Here is a 25884-nt window from a genome sequence, read left to right on the forward strand (position 1 = left end):
CGCTGTAATCCTAACAGTCTGGGAAGCCAAGGTGAGTGGATTACCTGAGCTTATGAGTTCTAGACCAGCCTGAGCCAGAGCCAGAAATAGACCTTGCCTAAAAAAGTAGCTGGGTGTTGTGGCAGATGCCTGTAGTCCCAGCTACTTGGGAGGCTGCGGTAAGAAAATCACTTAAGCCCAAGAGTTTGAAGGTGTTGTGAGCTGTGATGCCACAAATACTCTACCCAGGGCAACAAAATGAGACTCTCAAACAACACAGATTTCTGGACTCCGTTTTAAGCTGGTAGAGTCAGACTATGTGGAGCTTGGTGATTTGAGTTGTCAAACAAGCTTCCTTGTGATTCTGATGCACACAGGATTTGAGAACTGTTCTCACCAGATGGAGACCAGACATGATGGTAGACTGGAGCTAGGACTGGAATACTCAGTCCTGTCAAGGTTCTGCAGGGCTTTGGGAGTCAGTTCCTGTAATTATCTATCCAGTGGGGCTGGGGTTGCCTCTGGATGAGCCCAGGAAAATGCATATATGATCAGTTGTGATGATACCTGGCTTTAGAGGAGGCATACTCTGCTTGGACTCCCTGAATGGGTTTTACTTTATGGAGAATGCCCCCACGCCACCCCAGTTCAAGGAAATTGAAAACCACCCTGGTCTTGGCTGGAAGCTTGTATACCCCAGCCCAATGCCTTGTCCACAGCTGCAGACCCCTTGCCCTAGATCGTGTGTCCTCAAACTGCAGCCCACGGGCCACAGGCGGCGGTGTGATGGTATTTGTTCCCGTTTTGCCTTTTTACCTCAAAATAAGATATGTGCAGTGTGCATTGGAATTTGTTTTAAACTATAGTCTGGCCCTCCAATGGTCTGAGGGACAGTGAATTGGCCCCCTGTTTAAAAAGTTTGAGGATGCCGGGCGGCGCCTGTGGCTCAGTCAGTAGGGTGCCGGCTCCATATACCGAGGGTGGTGGGTTCAAACCCGGCCCCGGCCAAACTGCAACCAAAAAATAGCCGGGCGTTGTGGCGGGTGCCTGTAGTCCCAGCTACTCGGGAGGCTGAGGCAAGAGAATCGCTTAAGCCCAGGAGTTGGAGGTTGCTGTGAGTTGTGTGAGGCCACGGCACTCTACCGAGGGTGATAAAGTGAAACTCTGTCTCTACGAAAAAAAAAAAAAATTTTTGAGGATGTCTGCAGATGGTTGGCATACTCCCCCCTGCCAAGTAGGTGACTGGCAAATGTTTAATGAAACCCTGGCTAGACGGCTATGCTAACTCTTTGTGGTCAGGGTCTTTAAAGTTATGGGAAGTTGGCATTGAACCTTCTGAGCTTATTTCCAGAAGGCCTGTTCCAGCTGTAAGCATCTTATCAGGTTGATCTCAGCTGCTCAGTATGTGAGGCAGGTCTCCAGGTTTGAGTGGGCCACTGGCTTCCACCTCCTGCCCCTTCCAAATAGGCACCAAACCCTCGAACTCACCCCTTTCTCTACACCTCCTCAGTCTAGTGGCTTTATTTTTTTTGAGAAAGTCTCACTATATTGTCCTTGGTAGAGTATTGTGGCATCACAACTCACAGCAACCTTAAACTCTTGGGCTTAAGTGATTCTCTTGCCTCAGCCTCCCAACTAGCTGGGACTATAGGTGCCCGCCACAACACCCAGCTATTTTTTTCTTTGCAGTTTTTTATGGCTGGGGCTGGGTTTGAACCTGCCACCTCCAGCGTATGGGGCCAGCACCCTACTCCTTTGAGCCACAGGCGCCGCCTGCCCGGCTATTTTTTGTTGCAGTTGTCATTGTTTAGCAGGCCTGGGCCGGATTTGAACCTGCCAGCTCTGGTATATGTGGCCAGTGCCCTAACCACTGAGCTATGGGCGCTGAGCCAGCCTAGTGGCTTTAGACGCAACCATTTACCCAACACAAGAGACTTTAGTAATTTCATGTATTAAACTCTTAGACACAGAGGAGACTTGAAGCAGGTTTTGAAAGTGAAAGTGTCTTTTTGCCCACCCTTCTCCATCCTACCATAGCTACTGGCTGTTCCTCCAGCAGAAGGCCACAGTGGTTATGTCCTGCCAGTATTTGGATCTCCAGCGTCACCCTTGACCATGCAAAGCCTTGCATGGCTATTCATGTTCTCCCCCTTAAGGAAGTTGCTGTGAAATGAACCTTATCGGGGCTAGCAAAGGTTGGTTGAGACTGCTTTTCCTTAAGAGGTTAGGCCTATTAACAAAAGGCTAAGGTCAAGTCCCCTCCGTGGTGATGAAGTGGTTTCAGTACAGTCTGTCAACCTGGGGCTTGGCATGCTCCAAGGTTGACAGGGCCCAGGAGAGCAGGGTGTTAACTTTCTAGTGTCACTGTTTGGCTTGGCAGATCAGCACCTCTCTGGCAGGTCTTTGGGCTGGGGCTGTTACTCAGCCTTTTTGCCAGCAGAGGGCAGCATGGCAGAGTGCTGGAGAGGAGGCTGGATGGGAGCACCAAGGACTGGCATGGGGCAGGGTAAGGGTGCTGCAGGCAGGACCCTCAGACTCCTCAAGTCTCGGACTCATCTGTCTCTTCAGTGGAGCCATCGCTCTCTGCATCCACTTTTCGGGAGTGATGGAGGGGTCTCCAGGGGGATCGAACCCGAGGAGGGGTCCGAGAAGGCAGGCAGCTGGCCTCTGGACTGGCAGTGATTGAGTTGACCAGACCTGGGACCTGGACCAGCCTGAAGGAGGGAGGAAAAAGTCCAGAGGGCAATAAGGTGCCTCCTGGTCAGAGACTATGACCTTCATGCTTGCTCTTGCGCTTGGGTGAAGCCATGGGCTATAGACCCAAAGGACTGGAAAGAGGATACCTTGGGCCTCTGCTGACCTCCGAACCCTTCCCTGAACAATACAGTGTGTCGTGTTGCAGCCAAAGTACTGCTGAGCCCGGAGAGGGCATGGTCATTGGGTCTAACTATGGCTTGGCCCCCACAAGGGGGCAGCATCTCCCCACTTGACACTTACAGCCGTTCCAGCTCCTCGTCCATGGCTGGGTCATGCATCAGATCCCCTTTGTCAGGCAAAGCTCCTAGGAGATAAACGGGGACACAAAACTTAATCTGAGGGTACCTCAGCCAAGCAGCAGATGCCTCCAGGTCTGTCATCTTTAAGTCTGCCCACTCTGCTAATCCTGGGAGGGCTGATCTAAGAGATCTGAGAACTGCTACAGGGGGACAAAAAACAGGGAGCAAAAAGTCCTGGGTGCTGTGTGATAAATTTAGTGAATCCCCCTTCCTTCTCTCCCCTACTTGAGGCAAAGACTAGAGCTAAGGAGACACCCCCAAAGAGGCTGATCCCGTTTCAAGACTAGGTAGTGTGTTGTGACCTGGTGCTGTGGGCTGAATTTTTGCTGAGGACCCAGCTCCTGAGCTGATGGCCTAGACTAATCCTAAAGGTTGGAAGTTCATCTAATTTTGTGCCCCCAAATCAGAGTGACCCTAACTTTGGAGACAGATGGTAAACTTCCAGATGGAGTTTCAAGGGTGAGAAGAGAAAGCCAGGATCAGATGAAATTATTTTGCATGGCCAGAAGGGGAGCTTTCCCCCATCTCAGAGGTCTCAAACTACCACCTGAGATAGTTGGTTTCCTTGGCTATAAACTAAGAGAAGTTAATTCCTTTCCTTTTTTGAGACAGGGTCTCACTCTGTCACTCAGGCTGGAGGGCAGCGGCATGATCATAGCTCACTGCAGTCTTCAATTTCTGGGTTCTATAGGACAACAGTTTGAACCCCCGATAAGGTTCATTTCACAGCACCACTGTATCGGTATGCACCACTACCTGGCTAATTTTTCTAAATTTTTGTAGAGGTAAGGTCTCACTATGTTTCCCAGGCTGTCCTTGAACTCCTGGCCTTAAGCAATCCTGCCTCAGCCTCCCAAAGTTCTGAAATTACAGGCATGAGCCACCCTATCTGGCCAAGAAGTTAATTCTTTGATCTTGGGAATGGTGATGAGAGTCTCAGATGCTCTCCAGCACTGTTAACAGTGGGAAGGAAGGTGAAGCTGAAATTTATAGATAGAAGATTTTCATCAGCAAAAAAAAAAAAAATTTTTTTTTTGAGATAGCATCATTTTGTCACCCTCAGTAGAGCGCTCTGGCATCATACTTCATAGCAACCTCAAACTCTTGGGCTTAAGCTGCCTTCTTACTTCAACCTCTTGAGTAGCTGGGCCTACAAGTGCCTGCCACAATGCCTGGCTACTTTTAGAGATAGGAGTCGCACTCTTGCTCAGGTGGATCTCGAACTTCTGAGCTCAAGCAGAATGCTGGGGTTACAGGCACGAGCCACTATGCCCAGCCTTCAACAAATTGAGGGAAAAGAGCTCACTGTTGGTTTGGATCCTAGATAGGGCTGTCAACACTGTTGGTCTCTAGGAAGACTCAATCTTTTTTTCTTTTTTTTTGGAGACAGAGTCTCATTTTGTGGCCCTCAGTAGAGTGCTTAGGCGTCACAGCTCACAGCAACCTCAAACTCTTAGGCTTAAGCAATTCTCTTGCCTCGGCCTCCCAAGTAGTTGGGACTATAGGTGCCTGCCACAACCCCCGGCTGTTTTTTGTTGTTGCAGTTGTCATTGCCATTTTAGCTGGCCGGGGTTGGGTTCGAACCCACCACCCTTGATATATGGTGCCGGCTCCCTACCCACTGAGCCACAGGTGCCGTCCGTTAAGTGGCCTTTTAAAAGGCCCTTAGAAAAAGTGAGCAGATGATGTGAGTTCTGCCTGTGACCTAGCTGCTAGTTACCTTTTCCTTCCCAGCAGCTGGAATTGACGGAAAGGAAGGGTGGGCAGTCAGTTCAGTGTGAAAGAACACCTAAGCAAGACCTCACCCACCTCCCCCTTTTGATTTCCGACTCCTCTTTTTGTCTCCTTTCTACTTCTAGTCCAGCCAGTGACTTTGGCTACCACCTCACTTAGATGAGGGGTCTTACCTGTGCATGTGCCAAGCATAGACTCAGATTCAGAATAACCAGGCAGGTGGCATGGGTGTGTGGGCCCTTAAGGGTTTGTGCTCCTATGTATTCGAGAGCACCCCTGGGAGACTGTATATTGTGTGGTAATAAATAAAAAGCATCCAGCACAGTACTTAGCTTGGTGGCACTTAAGGAATGTCAATTTTCTTGCCTTTGACCCCCTGCCCTCAATTGGCAAAAGGAAGAGGAACGCTGTGTGCCTTTTTGGAGACTCAAGTACCTGGGATCCGAATTGCATTAGGAGGGTCCCTTGAAGAGAGACACAATAAGAACCCCTTAAACTCCAGCAGGGTGGTGGCTTGCTGACTCTAGGAGAGCAGCAGATGAGGGAGGGAACGGGTGGGGTTAGTGGAGAAGGCTCAGTGAGAATAAAATGACAGGCAGGAAAAACTAGGCCAGTGCAGGCTTCTCTCACATATTTTTGCACCCTTTCAGATCAATCAGATTATTTTTTTTTATAGTTTGGGGGAAAAGTCCTCCTCAGATACACCCTTTACCCTGTTCTTAAATGGGATTCAGGTCTCTTTGATGTATAATCTCCAGAGTCACTGAGTAAATAGTTGTGTGTCTGCCCAGCCTGCAGGCCACTCCCCAAAGCAGAACTGGGGCTTCTATGGGGAGGGGCTGGGCATATTTCTGCCATGGAAAGGCTGCTTCAAGTTGGGACAGGGTCTAGGGCAGGGGAGGCTGTCCCTTACTATGGGAATGTGTAAGAGGGCAGTCTTGGATCAGGCACATTCTGATTCTACAGGACTCAGAGTTTTGCCCTAAGAAGTCAAGGCAGAGATGCCCCTCCTCCATGGAGCCATGTTTGGCAATGGGGACCAGTTGCTACTGTACTGTAGAGGTAGGAGGGGCTCACCATAGCTAGCTCAGGCTTACCTAGGGCTTGGTTGATCCCATGATGCTTTGAGAGAGCCACAAGGAATCCATAAAAGGTCAGTCTCTGAACGTTGCTTAGGATTTCTTTGACAAGTGCCGGGGGTGGGCAGCTAGAAGGGAGAGTGAACACAGGTGCAGATTCAAAGACTAGCAAGCCTAAGGGCCATATTTTCATACATACCTTTAGGTCTAGGAGGATACCCAGAACCAAAACCAGGGGACCTGTCTTGGATGCTGTAAGGCCCTGGGGAAGCATGATAGATCTCCAGGAGTAAGGCCTTGACTGCAGACAGGAAGTGGCATGTTCGCTAGCTGGTGCTTTCACCAGGGAGAAGCAGGAGGAGGGGAAAAGGAATGGCTACAGGTGACAGCCTCTTTTTGAAGTGAGCAAAACCAGTTGCTCTGTCCTTAGGGTACTTTGTGCTACATAGGACATTTTCTCTTTTGGTGTAGGAAAGTTTTATAAAGTGAATGTTCTTTCTTTCTCTAAAAAGCCAAGGTCAGTCTATCTTCTGCTTAGTTGGTTGTCCGCAGTTGGTCTTGCTCAAGTGAAAGCCTTTTTTTGAGACAGCCTCAAGCTGTTGCCCTAGGTAGAGTGCTGTGACATCACAGCTCACAGCAACCTCCAACTCCTGGGGTCAAGTGATTCTCCTGTCTCTGCCTCCCAAGCTGGGACTACAGGTGCCTGCCACAATGCCTGGCTACTTTTTGGTTGTAGTTGTCATTGTTGTTTGGCAGGCCTGGGCTGGATTCGAACCTGCCAGCTCTGGTGTATGTGGCAGGCGCCTTAGCTGCTTGAGCTACAGGTGTTGAGCCAGCAATCCCTTCTAAGTGAGCTTTCTAGTCAATAAGCTGGTGTGGGGACAAATGGCCTAATTAAGTTGTTCTAATTAAATTGTGACCAGCTAGCCAGGCGTTGTGGTGGGCGCCTGTAGTCCCAGCTACTTGGGAAGCTGAGGCAAGAGAATCGCGTAAGTCCAAGAGTTAGAGGTTGCTGTGAGCCATGTGACGCCATAGCACTCTACCAGAGGGCGGTACAGTGAGACTCTGTCTCTACAAAAAATAAAAAATAAAAACAAAAATAAATTGTGACCATCAAGGGCTCTAGAAGCCCTGGACCAGTCAGAACCTCTTGAGATCTGCTCCAAAGCCAGCAGCCTGCGGTCCCTGAGTCTGAGGAGGGGTCTGCACATCTGTGCCTTACCTGTACTTGTGCCGGTCACACAGGTTTTCCAGGCACTGGTAGAAGAGCGATGCCTCCACTCCCTCCATGCTGGCCTCGCCCAGGGCAGGTCGCTGGCGGTGTTGCCCACTGGATGATGTTGGCACAATCACTGTATTGGGGTTCTTGCCTGATAATAGGTCCTGATAGATGGTGGCCACACTGTCCAGGAATTCTGGTACCATGGGAGAGGGACAGTTCAGGCAGGGAGAACGTGTTTTGTCCCTTCACATATCCTCCCTTCTCTGCCTGTCAGCTCAGCTACATACTGCCTCAGTGCTCAGGGCATGGGGTGCTGAGAGCCCTCAGCCTTGTTGGACACCCACATTCGTAAGAGATGACACTAACGGCACTTCACTCAAGCATCCCATCCTTTAGCAGTTGTTCCTAGACCAGGTGAGCGGCCGACCATATGCTTTTATAGCACCCTAAGCACCGCTTAGCCAAAAACGAATTTTTTGTGTAATTATTTAATCTGTCTTCTTGCTAGAATGTAAGATCCTTATACAAAGGCAGGGGTCATGCTTGTCGACCTCTCCTGCCCCAGCACGTAGCACTGTGCATGGCATACACCGAAAGCCATACATGTTTTTTGAAAGAGTAAACGAGTGCATGCTCCCACTGGTAAGCCCCACCTTGTAAGACCAGCTGCCTAACTCAAGAAAGCATTCTGGGATACCAGTGAGGAAGAGAGAAAGTGGGCAGGCTGCTATATTTATTAATCATTTGAAATTGTTTTCAAGTTTCTGTAGTTGAGCCATCATTAATAACCAGTGATGTCCCATCTCTGGCTGACACACGTTCCTATGCAATATAATGATACTCTTGGCTCAGTGCAGCTGTTGGCAGCACTGTGTGGAGACAGCCAGGGAAAGTAGCAAGGGGAGAATGTTCTTACAGACATGGCTGCTCTTTCTAGGGCCCAAAAGCTTCTGCTAAGGAGCAGGTGGTGCCTGCCTTAACAGCCCTGGGCTGCCATCAAGTAAACAGACTGTGATGCCTAAGCGAGGCCAGGGCTGGCTGGGGGCACCAGTTAGCAGAAGCCATCTCCAGCCTCCAGAGACAGCCTTCTGTTTCTAAACTCAACATTCCAATTGATGTCATTGTGTGTGAGCAGGTGTGCATTTGTATTCATTAGTCTATTTTTATTCCACCTGATTCTAGAGTGATTTAAAGGCATAGGAGCAGGGCAGGAGTGTGAGCTAGTACTGGTGTGTACTTCTTAAAGCTGTGGGTGGGGAGGATGCCCAGGAAGAGACCTTTGATGGTAGGAACACAGCAGAAAGGCTAAGTGCGCTGGCTTTGGGATTAGACTTCTCTGAAAGTCTGGTCTCTACCATTTATTAGCTGTGTGACATTGGCTACTTACCTTTGTAAGCTTATCTTTCAAAGGGCCTATCTCTTAAGGTTGTTGTAAGGATTAAAGTCCTTAGTGCTACACCTAGGACATAGTGTCCAATAAGTAGCGAATTCTTTCAATGTTGTTCTTACCGTCATTGCCACTTAAACTGACTTGCTGTGTGGCTGACTGGAAGCAGTGTGGTTTTCAATGTGTTTGGGATGCTGAGAAAGTCAGCTCTGCAGACTGAATCTTGTGGCCACCATGGATAACTAGATATCCTGTTACTGACCCATGGTGAAACATAGCCCCAAAGGAAGTGGGGAAGAAACACATGTGCCAGACACACAGATGGAAAGGGCAACAGGGTGGGACAGGGAGAGACATGGTCCTAGATAGCCCTGTGGCCCTGGAACATTCTCACCTGAGTAGTAAAACTGGATCTGGAAGGCAAAAAGGAAATCTGAAAAAGACATCAAGCAGTCCATGGCATCATCCATAAGCACAATCCTGAAGTAGGGGGAGAACAGACAGAATGTGAGTGTGGGTTGGGGGAGGGTAGAGCACGTGCACCCCTGAGTCCCCCAGAACTATTCCTGGGCCCCCAGTCTTCCTTGGGGCAGGCAAGACATTGAGGAGAGTGCTCCCAAAAGCAAGCTCCTCCTAGTCACCTCACTTTCCCATCATTTGGACCTTGCCACCAAACTAAACTGACCACACTGTACCAGGAGCAGAGCAGATTCCAAGTTCAGTCTTTGTGGCACTAGCTATTGGATGGAGCACTAGGGTGGCAGGCAGCAAGGAGAGGGTGCAGTTGTAATGTAGCCAAGGTTTCTTTTTATATAGTATACTTAAGCAGTGAACCCTCTCATTCTGCAGTGAGGACCATTTGGTTCAGAGTAAATACAGCTGATCAGAAAAGGCAAAAAGAATAGCCCAGGGGTTTAAAGGGGTTTTGGCAAGTGGTACTGAGATTTACTAAGTTACCAAAAGGCTAGAACAGCCACAGGCATTTTTGCTTTGGGACACAGATGGCAGACAAGGGGAAAGGGCATACAGTTATTGGGGACTCTGCACTTGACAGGGTCAAAGGACACATTCCATCTTGTGATGCCATGGCAGCCACTGCTCCTTCTTGCTGTCCACTTGCACAAGTTGGCCACCTCTGCTTTTTATTATCTGTAGTTGCTCCCACTAGGCACCCACCTCACAGGAAGAAAACCATCTGACTGGCAAAGAAATTAGACCAAGGTCATGTCTGTACTCTGCTCAGGGCCTCATCGAGAGGATAGGAAGAGAAGGAAATTAGCACTAACTGGGCTCCATCCATGTGCCAGGCAGGGGGACAAACTCATCTACTGGGGTGGAGCTGGGCCCTCAATCTGTTCCTGATTGGGTCCTTTTGGCTCTGTCTTCCCTGTTGTTGTTTAAATTATTTTATTTTGCTCTCACACGTATTTTTCTAAATCTCTTCCCACTGCTCTCTAGTCAGAGGGTCCCCAAATGGCAGCTGAATCAGCCCCAGAGGCAGTCAGGATTGGTCTCCTCTGATGGGGCTGTACAGAAAATACAAGTGCTGGGCGGCGCCTGTGGCTCAGTCCGGAAGGCGCCGGCCCCATATACCGAGGGTGGCGGGTTCAAACCCGGCCCCGGCTGAACTGCAACCAAAAAATAGCCGGGCGTTGTGGCGGGCGCCTGTAGTCCCAGCTACTCAGGAGGCTGAGGCAAGAGAATCGCTTAAGCCCAGGAGTTGGAGGTTGCTGTGAGCTGTGTGAGGCCATGGCACTCTACCGAGGGCCATAAAGTGAGACTCTGTCTCTACAAAAAAAAAAAAAAGAAAGAAAATACAAGTGCTGCTCCTGCCTCTGGAATTGTGCAGGGCACCCGGCCTGTTTCAGATCCCCCCAAAAAGAGACAGTGGTTCCTATCTAGTCTTCAGTTGTAATAATGATAACTATAGAAATAAGTACCATTGGGCGGCGCCTGTGGCTCAGTGAGTAGGGCGCCGGCCCCATATACCGAGGGTGGCGGGTTCAAACCCAGCCCCGGCCAAACTGCAACAAAAAAATAGCCGGGTGTTGTGGCATGCGCCTGTAGTCCCAGCTGCTCGGGAGGCTGAGGCAAGAGAATCACGTAAGCCCAAGAGCTGGAGGTTGCTGTGAGCCGTGTGATGCCACGGCACTCTACCGAGGGCAGTAAAGTGAGACTGTCTCTACAAAAAAAAAAAAAAAGAAATAAGTACCATTTACTGAGTACTTCATGGAAGGCACTGTACAAGGTACTTAACTATATTAATGAAATTTTATCCCACAACAATACTATCATGAAGGTCTTATTATTTCCATTTTATAGGCGAAGAGTCTCAGAGAATTCAGTTTACCAAAGTCACATACAAAGCTGATGAATTTGCTGATTCTACAGGCCATGTATTTTCCATTAGGTTATCCTGCCTCTTTCTTTCTCTTTCTCTCTTACTCTTTTTCCTTCTCTCTCTTTTTCTCCTTCCTTTCTTTCCTTCCCTCCCTCCCTTTGTTTATTTATCAACACAGTCTCTCTGTGTTGCCTAGGCTGGACTGCAGTGGTGTGATCAGAGCTCACCATGCCTCAAACTCCTGGGCTTAAGTGATCCTCCTGCCTCAGCCTCCCAGGCACATTAACACCACACCTGGTTAAACAAGTTTTGGGGGGCCTGGGTGTGGTGGCTCACGCCTATGAGCCTAGCACTCCGGGAGGCCAAGGCGGGTAGATTGCCTGAGATCACTGGTTCGAGACCAGCCTGAAAAAGGGAGAGTCTCCGTCCCTAAAAAATAGCTGGGCGTTGTGGTGGGAGCCCCTTGGGAGACTAAGGCAAGAGAATCACTTGAACGCAAGAGTTTGGAATTGCTGTGAGCTATGACTCCATAGCACTCTACCGAGGGTGACAAAAAAATGAGACTGTCTCAAAAACAAAAAAACAATTTTTCTTTTTTTTTATAGAAATAGGATCTAGGGCGGCGCCTGTGGCTCAGTGAGTAGGGCGCCGGCCCCATATGCCGATGGTGGCGGGTTCAAACCCGGCCCTGGCCAAAACTGCAACAACAAAAAAATAGCCGGGCGTTGTGGCGGGCGCCTGTAGTCCCAGCTACTCGGGAGGCTGAGGCAAGAGAATCGCGTAAGCCCAGGAGTTGGAGGTTGCTGTGAGCTGTGTGAGGCCACGGCACTCTACCGAGGGCCATAAAGTGAGACTCTGTCTCTACAAAAAAAAAAAAAAGAAATAGGATCTAGCTATGTTGCACAGGCTAGTCCCATACTCCTGGGCTCAATCAATCCTCCTGCTTCTACTTAGGATGACAGGAGTCAGCCACTGTGCCCAGACATACTACCTCTTTTAAAATAAAAGATACAAAACAGTTGGGCGGCGCCTGTGGCTCAGTGAGTAGGGCGCTGGCCCCATAACCGAGGGTGGTGGGTTCAAATCTGGCCCCAGCCAAACTGCAACAAAAAAATAGCCAGGCGTGGCTTGGCATCTGTGGCTCAAGCAGCTAAGGCACCAGCCACATACACCTGAGCTGGTGGGTTTGAATCCAGCCCAGGCCCGCCAAACAACAATGACGGCTGCAACCAAAAAATAGCCGGGCACTGTGGTAGGCGCCTGTAGTCCCAGCTACTTTGTAGGCTGAGGCAAGAGAATCACCTAAGCCCAAAAGCTGGAGGTTGCTGTGAGCTGTGACGGCACAGCACTCTACCAAGGGCGACAAAGTGAGACTATCTCAAAAAAGAAAAAAAAAAAGATATAGAACAGAAACACTAACATTTTATTTCTTAGTTTCTGTGGCTAATTTATCTTCTTTCTTGTCACCTATATCTTGGTGACTTAACTGTTTCTCCTGTTTCTAACTGTATCTTTAGGGGAGAAAGAACGGTGCCTCCGCTCCCAGAGTTCAACATTAAAATTGCAGCTGGCTGGCTCAGCACCTGTAGCTCAACAGCTAGGGTGCCAGCCACATATACCGGAGCTGGTGGGTTCAAACCCAGTCCAGGCTGCCAAACAACGACTACTACAACCAAAAAATAGCTGGGTGTTGTGGCGGGCACCTGTAGTCCCAGCTACTTGGGAGGCAAGAGAATAGCTAAAGCCCAAGAGTTTGAAGTTGGTATGGACTGTGATGCCACAGCACTTTACCGAGGGTGACAACTTGAGACTCTATCTCAAAATAAATAAATAAATAAATTAATTAATTAAAAAAAAAAATTGCAGCTGGAAAAAATTCAAGGCCCAGCATGGGAAGAGGCAGTGCTGTTGATGGCCACAGGAGGGTGTCCTGGCTCCTCCATGAGTAGGTCATCAGACTAACAGTGCCACAGGCCAAGTGGTTATCCCCATTTCTCATAACCTGAGAAGAACTCAGGCAGACACAAGGAAGGGAGAGGGCACAAAGCCCAGACTCTGACATCTGGTTGGGAAAGAACAGAATAGAGAGAAGGGACTGGGTTAGCAAAGATACCCAAACAGCAGAAGAAGAGAGCTTTCTTAGGAGGGAGCATTTAGGGACTAAGACCCACCAGCACCTCAAAGATTTTTCCTTCTGAGGCTCAGCAGGGGAAGGAAAAGGTCTGGAGAAATTAGTGACCTTTCCTTCCGGCTCCACTCCCAGGCCTAAAGGTAATTACCATGGAGCAGCACAGGGCTGAGAACCTCCCCAAGCAGGAAACCACCTTGGGGAGCCAAAGCCTTTCAAGGTGTTACATGGCTTCTCTTGTTTATCATTAATCTGGAACCAAATGCTCCTGTTTATAGTAGTTACTTCCATTTATTATGTATTTATCTCCTTTTATTTATATTGTGAAAATACTATATAATTCACCCTTATTTAAAAGTGTACAACTCACTTTTTTTTTTTTAATATTCACAAAGTTGTGCAATCATCACCACTGTTTAATTCCAGAAGTTACCTCCATCTGTACTTCTCACTAATCAGCATGCTTCTGAGACAGGCTTGGAAATAGAGTGACATAAGCATCTTCCTCTTGCAGCCAAAGATAGGAGTAGAAGCCACCAACAGGGCACACCCTTGCAGCCTGAGGACTGGCTGACAGTGCTATGGCAGGGGCTGTTCTTGACTGAACATCAGCAGCCTCTTAAGGCAGGCTGCTGTGGCACAGGGAGTGCAAGGCTTGGAAGGGCAGCCCTGTATTCTGCTCTCACCTGGCTGTTCAGTGGGCCAAAACTTACACTGGCCAGTAGGGAGCAGGGGGCAAGTTGAGCAAGGGAGATGGGGCAGGGGCTTGTTTTTTTGGCAGAACTGGTGGATCCAGGAGTTTTCTCAACTGCAAACAGTGGGACGGAGTGCCAAAAAGACAATTGGATCTTAGCAACGCCACCTACTACTCTGCTCAGCCAGAAGCCTAGGGGCATCTGAGACATCTTGGAAACTCCTTCCCTGACCTGCCCCAAATCAATCAATCAGTTGCTGAGTCCTATTGCTACTATCACCGATATTTCTCTTGAATCTGTCTACTTATTTATCATTTCTACAGCCACCATCCTACACCCAGCCTCTACTTCCACTGAGTTTCTATAGTCAGAAAGATCTTCTTAAAATGTGAATTTGACTATTTTACCATTCTGTTTAAAACCTTTCATGAGCCAAGCCATTGCCCTTAAAATAGAGTCCTCCATTTGGACCCTGGCTTAGGAGCTAACATAATCTGCCCTGTTTCCCTCACCTCCCACACTGTATTCCAGACATCCCATCCTCTCACCCTTCTTATGCCCCTCAGACAAGCCTGTGGCTCTACTAATGCACCCCTCCTTCTCTCCTTACCTACCTGAGGCCTAGGCATTCTCCAGGCTGCAGCCTACACAGCACCTCTTGGGGACATGAAGGAGGAAAGCACCATCCCCAACCCAGACTAGGGTAGGCTTCCCTTCTCCTGGCTTCTACACTTTTCTGCAAACTCTTCACACTGCTCACGTTTGTCTTTACCCCAGGACTATGAAATCCACCAAATGACACCTCCATCTTTCTTTCTTTCTTCTTCTTTTTTTTTTTTGAGACAGAGTTTCACTCTATCGCCCTCGGTAGGGTGCTGTGGCGTCACTGCTCACAGCAACCTCCAACTCCTGTGCTTAGGCGATTCTCTTGCCTCAGCCTCCCGAGTAGCTGGGACTACAGGCCCACAACACCCAGCTAGACACCCCATCTTTATACCTGTTGCTTAACTCCAGGGTTCTGCTTTGTGCCTACCACATAGTAGTCACTCAATAAATTTATCTGTTGAATGGAGGAATGCATGAACAAACAAGTAAGAGAAGTGGACAGAGCACCCTCTTTTCTCCTGGCCCGGTGACACCTGGAGACATTACTCTCAGCTCTGGATATGCCATTTCAGAGGAATAAACTGGAGCTATGGAGAGAAGAGTCAGAGTGGTAGAGAGTCTAAACCCATGATATTGGGCAAATGACTACACTTACATCCTTTAGCTAGGAAGAAAAGATTAGGGAGGAAGTGAGGGTTGAGACCCAGCTCTTGAAGGGCTTCCTCTGAGGAAGCTGTGACAGGGACCTAGAGTTTCACTCTAAAAGATGTTTTTAAGCTGTCTAGCTCTGGGATAAGTGGCTGATCTGTGAAGGAGTGAGCTGCTGGAGATGTTCAAGTAAAAACTTGAAGGCTCATACTTCCCAAAGGCTTCTTCCAGCTCTGACAGACTGTCGTCCCAAGTGTGGACAGAACTAACACTTCTGGGTCTGGTGGGGGGAAAGTTTGCTGTTCAAAGGACTGTGGCTGTGGAAGATCCTGAAAGACTTCCATAAAGGCACTTTTAAAAACACCATATGCAGGGTGGTGCCTGTGGCTCAAAGGAGTAGGGCGCCAGCCCCATATGCCAGAGGTGGCAGGTTCAAACCCAGCCCCAGCCAAAAACTGCAAAAAATAAAAACACCATATGCTATGCTGTCTATCTCTAAATAAATGCTTTGAAAGTTCTGGGCTCTACATCTTGCTTTGGAATCTCAGTGTAACTGTGGGAAAAGGCAGGCAGGAAGCTACTGGCCTGTCTTTGCCTTTAGTGACAGGGACAGCCCCCATATCCTCCCCCATCACACACACAGCTCCTTCATCCTGAATGCAAACTCATCACCACCCCAGAGGGCTCAAGAAGGAATCTTCCTGGAGACAAGGTCATCCACATGTGCTGTTTTCTAGTTGATGGCAGTTGGCTCAACATTCCTTCTTGCCAGAGGCCTTTTGCTAACATGCCAGCTGCTTCTGACACCTAGAGGAGCATGGCTGCCCCTTCTTTGAAGTGGATCCAACAGGGAGCTGCTGCCAACAGAATCTGTACAAATCTATCGAGTCATGGAGGGATCCTTGCAGGCCGGCCATGCCACAGGGCTTGAGAGAGGGACTCTGGGAGAGAAGTCAAGGCACTCTGGGGTAGGCTGGCTCTGAGCAGAACCATGTGTAGGGTGGAGTCCAGGGCAGAAAACTGGAATGAAGAAAGAGCACTTGGCAGAGTCTGAGCTAATCCCTAGGGAGCTGGCCGCTCTCTCCCTCTCTTGCTGACTTCCAACAGCTGGATGGGCTGGCTGGCTGGGAGTTAAGCGGGTGCCAAGGAAGCAATAGCTTCCAGCCTGAACCTACTGACTTGCCAACTTCCTATTCACCTCTGGGAGTCCGTTTCCTTGGTCTAATGGCAAGGGCTGCACTCGTTTCCTGCAGTTCTGGCTTAGATGGCCCTGGGATTAAGTGCCAGCTCTACCACTCAGTGGCCAAGATACCTTCTCTCTCTGAAACTCAGTTTCCTCATCTGTAAAGAGGAGATAATCATAGTTACTATTTCACAGGATTCTGGGGAAGAGTCAATACGATGATGAACGTTGCCTCTGTATAACAGGCACTCAAAGTTAAGTGTTAGTTGCTATCAATAAGTGTATTCTAAAAAAAATAAATAAGTGTATTCTATCTAGCACTCTGAGAGGCCAAGGTGAGAGGACTGCTTGAGTTCAGGAGTTCAAGATAAGCCTAAGCAAGAGTGAGAGACCTTGTCCCTACTAAAAAAATAGACAAAAGCTAGCCAGGAGTGGTGGCACATGCCTGTAGTCCCAGCTACTTGGGAGGCTGAGGCAAGAGGATCAAGCCCAAGAGTTTGAGGCTGCTGTGAGCTATGATGCCATAGCACTCTACCTAGGGTGACAGCTTGAAACTCTATCTTGAAAGAAAAAAAAAAGTGTATTCTATTTGGTCTAGGGTGCTGAAAGAGCCCAAAAGCAAATAAAAATATAGCTCACAGGAAGTAAGTGCTGCCAACCAGACAGAGGCTAGCTCTTTAGTTTTAAGTCTACTTTTGGGGGAAGCCAGCCCTCAGCCAGGGACAGAAAGAAGAGCCCACCCTCTGTTACTGGACTTCTTTCAGGAGGTCATATGACTGGTGTCCTCCATGAGGGCAACTGAAGTATGTCCCTGAGGCTGGGCTCACAGTACACTGCTGTGGTCTTTGTTTTAAGGTCAGGGCCATGAAGTGAAGCAGTGATGAAATCATGCCCAGTTACCTTCTCCAAGAGGGAAGAAAAAAGCTGTTGTAGGCTGGGTGCCCGTAGCTCAGTACTTAGGGTGCTGGCCACATACACAGGGGCTGGTAGGTTCAAACCCGGCCAGGGCCTGCTAGGTTCAAACCCGGCCAGGGCCTGCTGAATAACAATGATAACTACGAAAAAAAAAAAACAAAACAGCTGGGTGTTGTGGTGGATGCCTGTAGTCTTAGCTACTTGGGAGGCTGAGGCAAGAGAATCACTTAAGCCCAAGAGTTTGAGGTTGCAGTGAGCTGTGATGCCATGGCACTCTAACTAGGGTGACATAGTGAGACTCTGTCTCAAAAAAAAAAGAGAAAAAGAAAAGAAAAGGCTCTTGTGAAGGTTTCCTGGGATACTTCCCAAGGGTCCCCTCCTCAAGTCCAGGTCTTCAAAGCAGCATAGGATGTTTAGGTCATTGCTGTCCCCTAGCCTGCATCCTGGGCACCCTAAACCCTACCTGTCCTGCCCTGACTCAGAGGGTATGGGAAATATTAATAATAATAATGATTTAATATTCACTGTGAGCAATATATGTTCATAAGTTCATTTTCTTCTTATAGGATAGTTCAGTGAGTATCTTTACTGAGAACACAAAAGTTCAGAGGGATTAAGACACTCAACCAGGGTTATAAGCTAGAAGCCAAAAAGCTATATTTCAAATACAGGCTTCTCTGACTCTAATCACAGTTCCTAGACCACCTGCAGCCACTCCTGGTAAGAAAAAGTGGGCTCTGTGCTCCCCAGTGGCAATAAAACCTTCCTGCTGGTGCCTCTTCCCTCCTCCCATCCATGGTGTTAGCAGCTGCCCCCAGAAGGACTGGAAGCTTAGGCTCTGGATGTTGCCTCTTCTGCAAAACAGTTTGAAGGTCTCATTATCCCAGAACCTCCCAAGAAGCTTGACAGTTGGGGGTGAACTGCTCCACAGTTCTTAGGATAAAGACCCAAATCCCATGTGTGGCATGGGAGCCCCCCTTCTCCTTCTGTCCCTACATGCCTCAAACTCCAGGCCTGGCTTCTCTCGGTTCCAGGCCATCATTAGTGAAATCCCAGGTTCATTTCTATGCTGCTCACTTTCCCTAGAATGCTTTTCCCTCTCACTGCTCTCTACCTAAATCCTACCCATTCCTTCTGATTTAAATGAAGTCTTTCTTTTTTTTTTTGAGACAGAGTCTCACTTTGTCACCCTCCGTAGAGTTGCCATAGCATCACAGCTCACAGCAACCTCAAACTCTTGGGCTTAAGTGATTCTCTTGCCTCAGCTCCCAAGTATCTGAGACTATAGGTGCCCGCCTCAATGCCTGGCTATTTTTAGTGCCGGGGGTCTCTCTTTGGCTCAGGCTGGTCTTGAACCTCTGAGCTCAGACAATCCACCCACCTCGGCTTCCCAGAGCGCTGGGATTACCGGCATGAGGCACCATGCCTGGCTTTAAATGAAATATTTCAAAACTTAGAAAAATTATAGAGAATAACATAAACACTTGTATTCCCACAAGCCGATTTTATAAAACCTTAACATTTTTACCATCCTTGCTTTGGTTTTTAAAAGCTTTGTAAGGCTCGACTCCTGTAGCTCAAGTGGCTAAGGGGCCAGCCACATACATCAAAGCTGGCGGGTTCGAATCCAGCCCGGGTCTGCCAAACAACAATGACAATTACAACCAAAAAAAAAAAAAAAAATAGCTGGGCATGGTGATAAGCGCCTGCAGTCCCAGCTACTTGGGAGGCTGAGGCAAGGGAATCGCTTAAGCCCAAGAGTTGGAGGTTGCTGTGAGCTGTGATGCCACGGCACTCTACCCAGGGCGACAGCTTGAGGCACTGTCTCAAAAATAAATAAATAAATAAAAATAAAAGCTTTGTAAAATACAGCATTACATTTGGGCCACCTGTATACCCCTTCATGCCATGCCATTCTTCCCTAGAGATCACCAAGACTGACTGAAATTTGGGGGGCTGCCATCCCTTCGCATGTTATTCTACTATATTAATTCACACAAATATCTATAGTCCTAAAACATTATATAGTTTTGTTTTTCTTGTTTTCAAACTCTGTGCGTCTGTAACTTGATATTTTGAGATTTGTCAGTATTGATGCGTATAAGCATATATCTACTCATTTTAACTTCTGGATGGAATTCCACAACTATGGTATGAAGATGCCACAGTGCAGAGGAATATGAAGACTGTTCAATGGTAGCTATTACGAACAATGCTGTGTCTTTCTCTATGCCCAGGTGTGGCTCTTGAACTTTGTTAGATTTGCCCAAATTCCCTCACATTGACTGTAACAATTTATACTCCCACCCACAATTTATGAGAGCTTCCACGGTTCCACATCCTCACCGATACTTGTATTGTGAGACTTTAAATTTTTTCTTTTTTTTTTGAAACAGAGTCTTATTATGTCGCCCTCAGTAGAGTGCCATGGCATCACAGCTCACAGCAATCTCAAACTCTTGGGCTTAAGCGATTCTCTTTCCTGAGCCTCCCTCGTAGCTGGGACTACAGGTGCCCACCACAATACCCGGCTATTTTTTGTTGCAGTTGTCATTGTTGGTTAGCTGGCCTGGGCTGGGTTTGGGGCCAGGTTTGAACCCACCAACTTTGGTGTATGTGGCTGGCGCCGTAACCACTGTGCTATGGGCACAGAGCTGAGACTTTAAAATTTTTGTCAATTTGATAGGTGTGAAGTAGTATCTCAATTTAATTGGAAGTTTCCTGATTTCTAGTGAGTTTGGTCATGAAAATATGCCCAAATGTTCATTATTAATGCTCTTCTGTGTATTGCCCATTCATCTTTGGACTGTTTTTGTATTGGAGTCCTTCAATCTTTTTAGTTTGTAGGACATTCTTTTTTTTTTTTTTTCATACAGAGTCTTGCTCTGGCTAGAGTGCCGTGGCAACATCATAGCTGAATGCAAGCGCCTAGGCTCAAGTGTTTCTCCTGTTTACCTTCCAGAGTAGCTGGGTCTACAGGCACACACCACTGGGTTTGGCTAATTTTTCTATTTTTTGTAGAGACAGGTTGGGGTTGGGGTATCTTGCTTTGTTGTTCAGGCTGGTCCTAAACCCCCAGCCTCAAGGAATCTTACTGCCTTGGCCTCACAAAGAGCTGGGATTATAGGTGTGAGCCACCATGCCTGACAATTTGTAGTAATTCTTTTTTTTTTTTTTTTTTTTGTAGAGACAGAGTCTTATTATGTCGCCCTCAGTAGAGTGCCGTGGTGTCACACGGCTCACAGCAACCTCTAACTCTTGGGCTTACGCAATTCTCTTGCCTCAGCCTCCCGAGCAGCAGGGACTACAGGCGCCCGCCACAACGCCCGGCTATTTTTTTGTTGCAGTTTGGCCAGGGCCGGGTTTGAACCCACCACCCTCGGCATATGGGGCTGGCGCCCCACTCACTGAGCCACAGGCGCCGCCCTGTAGTAATTCTTTATAAAAAATTCTCAGCCAAATATGGTGGCATGTGCCTATAGTCTCAACTACCTAGAAGGCTGAGGCAAGAGGATCACTTGAGGCCAGGAGTTGAAGTACAGCCCAGGCAAGATAGTAAGACCCTGTCTCTAAAAAATTAAAATAAAAAATATTTAAGGGGTAGGTTGGGCGTGGTGGCTCATGCCTGTAATCCTAGCACTCTGGGAGTCCAAGGCGGGTGGATTGCCCTGAGCTCAGAAGTTTGAGACCAGCCTGAGCCATAGTGAGACCCGTCTCTAAAAAAAAAGCCAGGAGCTGTGGTGGGCGTCTATAGTCCCAGCTACTTGGGAGGCTGAGGCAAGAGAATCACTTGAGCCCAAGAGTTTGAGGTTGCTGTGAGCTATGACACGGCACTCTACCTAGAGTGGCAAAGTGAGACTCTGTCTCAACAACAGCAACAAAAAGAATTCTTTTGCTACCTGGTGGCCATACAAATATTTTCCTCTATTCTCTTTTAAGAGCATTATAGTTTTACATTTCATACTTAGGTCTGTGACCTATGTGAAACTAATTATGGTATAAAGTATGGCTTTAATTTTATTTTTTCTTATGTGGATAACCATTTGTTCCCCACCACTTACTGACTCATCCTTTTTCCCAGCTGTTCTGACATACTATCATTTTATATCAAGTCTTTCTAAATTCGTAGATAGGTATGTTCTGTTCTATCTAGTATGATCCATTTGTCTAATCCTTATCATGATGGCCTTCTATGTATATATATATTTAAGAGATGGGGTCTTACTCTGTCACCCAGGCTGGAGTGCAATAGTGTAATCATAGCTCACTGCAGCCTCAACTCTTAGGCTCAAGAGATCCTCCTTCTTTTCCTTCCCAAGAAGCTGGCACCATAGGCAGGTGCCACCATGCCTGCATAATTTTTAAAGATTTTTAGAGATGAAGTTGCTATGTTGTCCAGGCTGGTGTCAAACTCCTGGGCTGAAGTGATCCTCTCACTTCAACCTCCCGAGTCACCTCCTGGGATTAGGCATGGGCCATCATGCCCTGCTATAGCAATATATCTGTATGGTCCTGCTATTGCTTCAGGTTGGGACTCAACATCTCTTTCTCATGGAAGGCTATCCCAGACTCCCCAGATCAGGTTGTTTATATATTCCTATAGCACTTAGCACTTCACTTATTTAATGTCTGCTGATCTATCCATTTATAAGTTCCTCCAGGGTTGGAAAACATCTATTCTGGTCACTGTCATAGCTCTCCATAAAGCATAATACTGACACCCAAATGAAAGAATGGGGAAGGAAAAGATAATTTGTTTTGGGGAAAGATTTTGTGGTACAACAGTGATATAGGCAGATTATTTGTACAGAAAGAAGTTGTGGGAGAGAGGCAGAAAGAAAGTGTAAAGCTGTGTCCTCAGGTCATGGCATGAGGTCTGCCAGGTGGCAGATGTTCAAAGACTGATTATAAGAATGAAATATCACTTCCCATACACTAAATTATAATGGTTTTTTTTGAGACAGAGTTGAACTTTGTCACCCATGGTAGAGTGCCGTAACATCATAGCTCACAGCAACCTCAAACTCTTGGGCTCAAGAGATCCTTGTGCCTCAGCCTCCCAAGTAGCTGTGATTACAGGTGCCTGCCACAATGCCTGGGTATTTTTAGAGATGGGGTCTTGCTCTTGCTCAGGCTGATCTGGAACTCCTGAGCTCAAGCAATCTACCCACCTTGGCCTCCGTAGGATTATAGGCATGAGCCACCTAGTGCCCAACCTTAAATCATAATTTAAATCAAATTAAATTAATCAAACAATTTATTTATTTATTATTTATTTAAAGCGCTTATTTTATTTTATTTTGTTTTGCTGGGGCTGTGTTTGAACCCGCCACCTCTGGCATATGGGGCCGGTGCCCTACCCCTTTGAGCCACAGGCACCACCCAAATTTCTTTATTTTTGAGACAGAATTTCATTTGTTGCTCTTGGTAGAGTGCTGTGGCATCACAGCTCACAGCAACTTCAAACTCTTGGGCTTAAGTGATTCTCTTGCCTTAGCCTCCCAAGTATCGAGGACTACAGGCACCTGCCACAATGCCTAGCTATTTTTAGGGATGAGGTCTCATTCTGGCTCAGACTGGTCTCGAACTCGTGAGCTCAGGCAATCCACCCACCTTGGCCTCCCAGAGTGCTAGGATTACAGGTGTGAGCCACTGTGCCCGGCCACTATTTTATTCTTATTTTTTTGAGATAGTCTCACTCTGTTGCCTTGGGTAGAGTGCTATGGCATTATCGCTCACAGCAACCTCAAATTCTTAGGCTCAAGTAATCCCCTTGTCTCAGTCTCCCTAGTAGGTGGGACTATAGGCACCTGCCACAATGCCTGTCTAGTTTTTTTTTTTTTTAAGAGACAGGGGTTGCGGGGGTGGGGGGGTCTGCATCTCCCTCTGGCTCAGACTGGTCTCAAACTCCCTAAGCTTAAGCAATACACCTGCCTCAGCCTCCAAGAGTGCTAGGATTACAGGCATGAGCCACCACACACAACTTTCATAATTTTTTTTTTACCTTTTATTTATTTATTTTGTTGTTGCAGTTTTTGGCCGGGGCTGGGTTTGAACCTGCCACCTCCAGTATATGGGGCCAGTGTCCTACGCCTTGAGCCACAGGTGCCACCAGCTTTCATAATTTTTAAAAATAGGTTATTTTTTGAGGGTCATCAACATCACCTAGGAATTTCTTAGAAATATAATTTTTTTTTTTGCTAGACAGTCTTACCAGAGTCACTCTGGGTAGAGTGCTGTAGCATCATAGCTCACAGCAACCTCTAATGCTTGGGCTCAAGAGAGCCTCTTGCCTCAGCCTTCTTAGTAGCTGGGACTATAGGCATGCGCCACTAGGCTAGTTTTTCTATTTTTTAGTAGAGATGGCGGCGGGGGGGTTCCTCACTCTGTCACAGGCTGGTCTTGAACTCCTAAACTCAAACAATCCACTTGCCTTGGCCTCCCAGACTGTTAGGATTATAGGCATGAGCCACTGCAAATGGCTAGAACTATAAATTTTTGAGCCCCACACCAGACTTACTGAACTCAGGGGATGGGGCCTGGCCACGTGTGATTTAACAAGCCCTGCAGATGATTCTGATCCATGCTCAAGTTTGAGAACCTGCTTTAAATCTTCACCCTTGGAGCAGAGCTTCCCAACACTGTGTCACTTGGGGCTCAAATGGTTTACAGGTGTGATAGTCTCCTCAGTCCAGCTGAGAGAAGGCTAGAGCCTGCGGGCCAATCACAAGCAATCTTGTATTTACTGGACATTTTTGTATATATAATTTCTGAATGCTATGAAGTGAAAAAACACCAGAGAGCATGGCCTTTAGGAATCCAGGAACTTCTCTTTTTTTTTTTTTAAATCTGGTAATAATACCAACATTATTATAATAGCGAGAAACTATTATTTATTCAATTCCTACAATGTGCTAAGCAATTTCTATATATTTTGTTGTTGAAAGCTCACAAACACCCTGTGAGTTAGTTACTATTACCATTATTCCCATTTTACAGATAAAAACAGTGCCTGGAGAAGTGAGAGAGAGTTTCAAGGTCATTCAGTTAATGGAGCACAGGTGGAATGTTCACCGACTGTCTTTCGAATGGCACGGTGCTCTTTCAAGTCATGATCCAGCCATCATTTTAAACACATCATATATTTCTTCAATTATTACAAACTATTATTATTCCCATTTTGCAAATAAGGAAACCAAGGCTCAAAGAAATTAAATGACTTTTTCATGGGTGCAAGTTAGTTGTGGAATTAGGATTTGAACTCAAGAAATCTGGCTCAATTGCATGCTCTTTTTTTTTTGTTTTTTTTTTTTTCTTTTGGCCAGGGCTGGGTTTGAACCCGCTACCTCTGGCATATGGGACCGGCGCCCTACTCCTTGAGCCACAGACGCCGCCAATTGCATGCTCTTAATCATCAGAAAAGCTTCCCAGTCCATGGCGGATGGACAGATAGAGACACTATGGTGATCATTTAGGGATAAAATTACTTAACTACTCCAATTGCTGCAGGAATGTGTGAGGTGAAGGGTATCCCTGGTTGGGCTGCTGTCATGGAGTCTGTTTGCTTTTCCCTTTCCTGTGTTTCTAGCTCACACCTGCTGCCCTAGACCTGGTCATGATGCTTGTAGCACATAAGGCAGGCGCATGTGAAGACGCCATGTCCCTGCACAGGCTCTGGTTTACAGCTGCCTGTGGATTACATTCTTTTACGCACACATCATCACAGACTGCAGCCTCCTTCTGTAGCTGTCCCCAGACCTCAGGGGCTTGAACAGAGTAAGCCTGCCAGTGAGACGGGAGAGGGCAGTTCCTCTTCTAGGTATAGTCACTGGCTTGGAGGCTTAACAACTCCCATTTGTGATTCTGGTCAGATGTCTAGGCATGTGTGGGGAAGCTGGGATCCTGACCTTCAGGACAAAATGAGAATAGCTTAAACAATCAGGGGGTACTTTCTGGGATGTATCCAATTTTTCTACATACACACTAGCTGGAGTGGAGTGGGGAAAGAATGGCATTAAGGAGGTAAGTTGACACAGAAGCTTGATGCTCATAAATAGGGAGAAAACAAACTTCCCCTAATTCTGTATTCATCTCTATCTTTGCAGCCAGTTCTACATGGACTTCTGTTATTTACACTTGCATTTCCTCAATTCCCTGGCACTGCTATTTTTTCTTTTTTTTTTTGTAGAGACAGAGTCTCACTTTATTGCCCTCGGTAGAGTGCTGTGGCCTCACACAGCTCACAGCAACCTCCAACTCCTGGGCTTAGGCGATTCTCTTGCCTCAGCCTCCCGAGTAGCTGGGACTACAGACGCCCGCCACAACGCCCGGCTATTTTTTGGTTACAGTTTGGCCGGGGCTGGGTTTGAACCCGCCGCCCTCAGTATATGGGGCCGGCGCCTTACCGACTGAGCCACAGGCGCCGCCCTCTGGCACTGCTATTAACATGAACTGGCTAGGATGATTCCTCCCCAAACTGAAAGGTCTGAGATTTCTATCAAATAGCAGGCAAGGGAATTGGAGAGTAATGGCTAAGGGGTTTTTTTAGAGTAAAGAAAATGTTCTAAAATTGATTGTGGTAATAGATACACAATTCTGGAAATATATTAAAAGCCATTGAATTTTATATTTTAAAGTGGTGAGGTATACGGTATATGAATTGTACCTCAAAAAGCCATTAAAAAAGAAAAATTTGATGAATAAGGAAATGAACAAATTAATTTAGTATACAGTTGCTGGCTCTTGTTCTTGGAGTTACACCGAACCATGGGCTATCAGAACCATGTTAGAAATGCCAGATAAGGAACATTCATTCACATACTCACTCATATATTCATTCATTCAGCAGATATTTTTGGAGAGTCTAGCATGTATCTATGTACTCTGCTAAGTGGCAGTGATTCAGTAGAAA

The 25884-nt window shown here is 47.2% G+C and overlaps 1 protein-coding gene across 4 annotated transcripts in view; it reads right to left on the reverse strand.

Annotated features, from left to right (window-relative positions):
- CSTPP1 (centriolar satellite-associated tubulin polyglutamylase complex regulator 1) overlaps positions 1-25884 on the reverse strand; it is a 226131-nt gene that overhangs the window by 1241 nt on the left and 199006 nt on the right. For 2 of the 4 annotated variants that reach the window (XM_053560370.1, XM_053560371.1), the window contains exons 5-9: positions 8852-8937; positions 7071-7263; positions 5867-5976; positions 2977-3040; positions 1111-2693 (exon numbers count right to left, since the gene is read on the reverse strand). In XM_053560370.1, the coding sequence (XP_053416345.1) occupies positions 2519-2693; positions 2977-3040; positions 5867-5976; positions 7071-7263; positions 8852-8937 (628 nt within the window). In that variant the 3' untranslated portion in view covers positions 1111-2518. Of the gene's footprint in view, positions 1-1110; positions 2694-2976; positions 3041-5866; positions 5977-7070; positions 7264-8851; positions 8938-25884 lie in introns of those variants that run through there. The other 2 variants (XR_008374140.1, XM_053560372.1) reach the window with 2 other exon arrangements.

Source organism: Nycticebus coucang, chromosome 14 (genome assembly GCF_027406575.1).
Source record: "Nycticebus coucang isolate mNycCou1 chromosome 14, mNycCou1.pri, whole genome shotgun sequence".
NCBI classification, from domain to species: domain Eukaryota; kingdom Metazoa; phylum Chordata; class Mammalia; order Primates; family Lorisidae; genus Nycticebus; species Nycticebus coucang.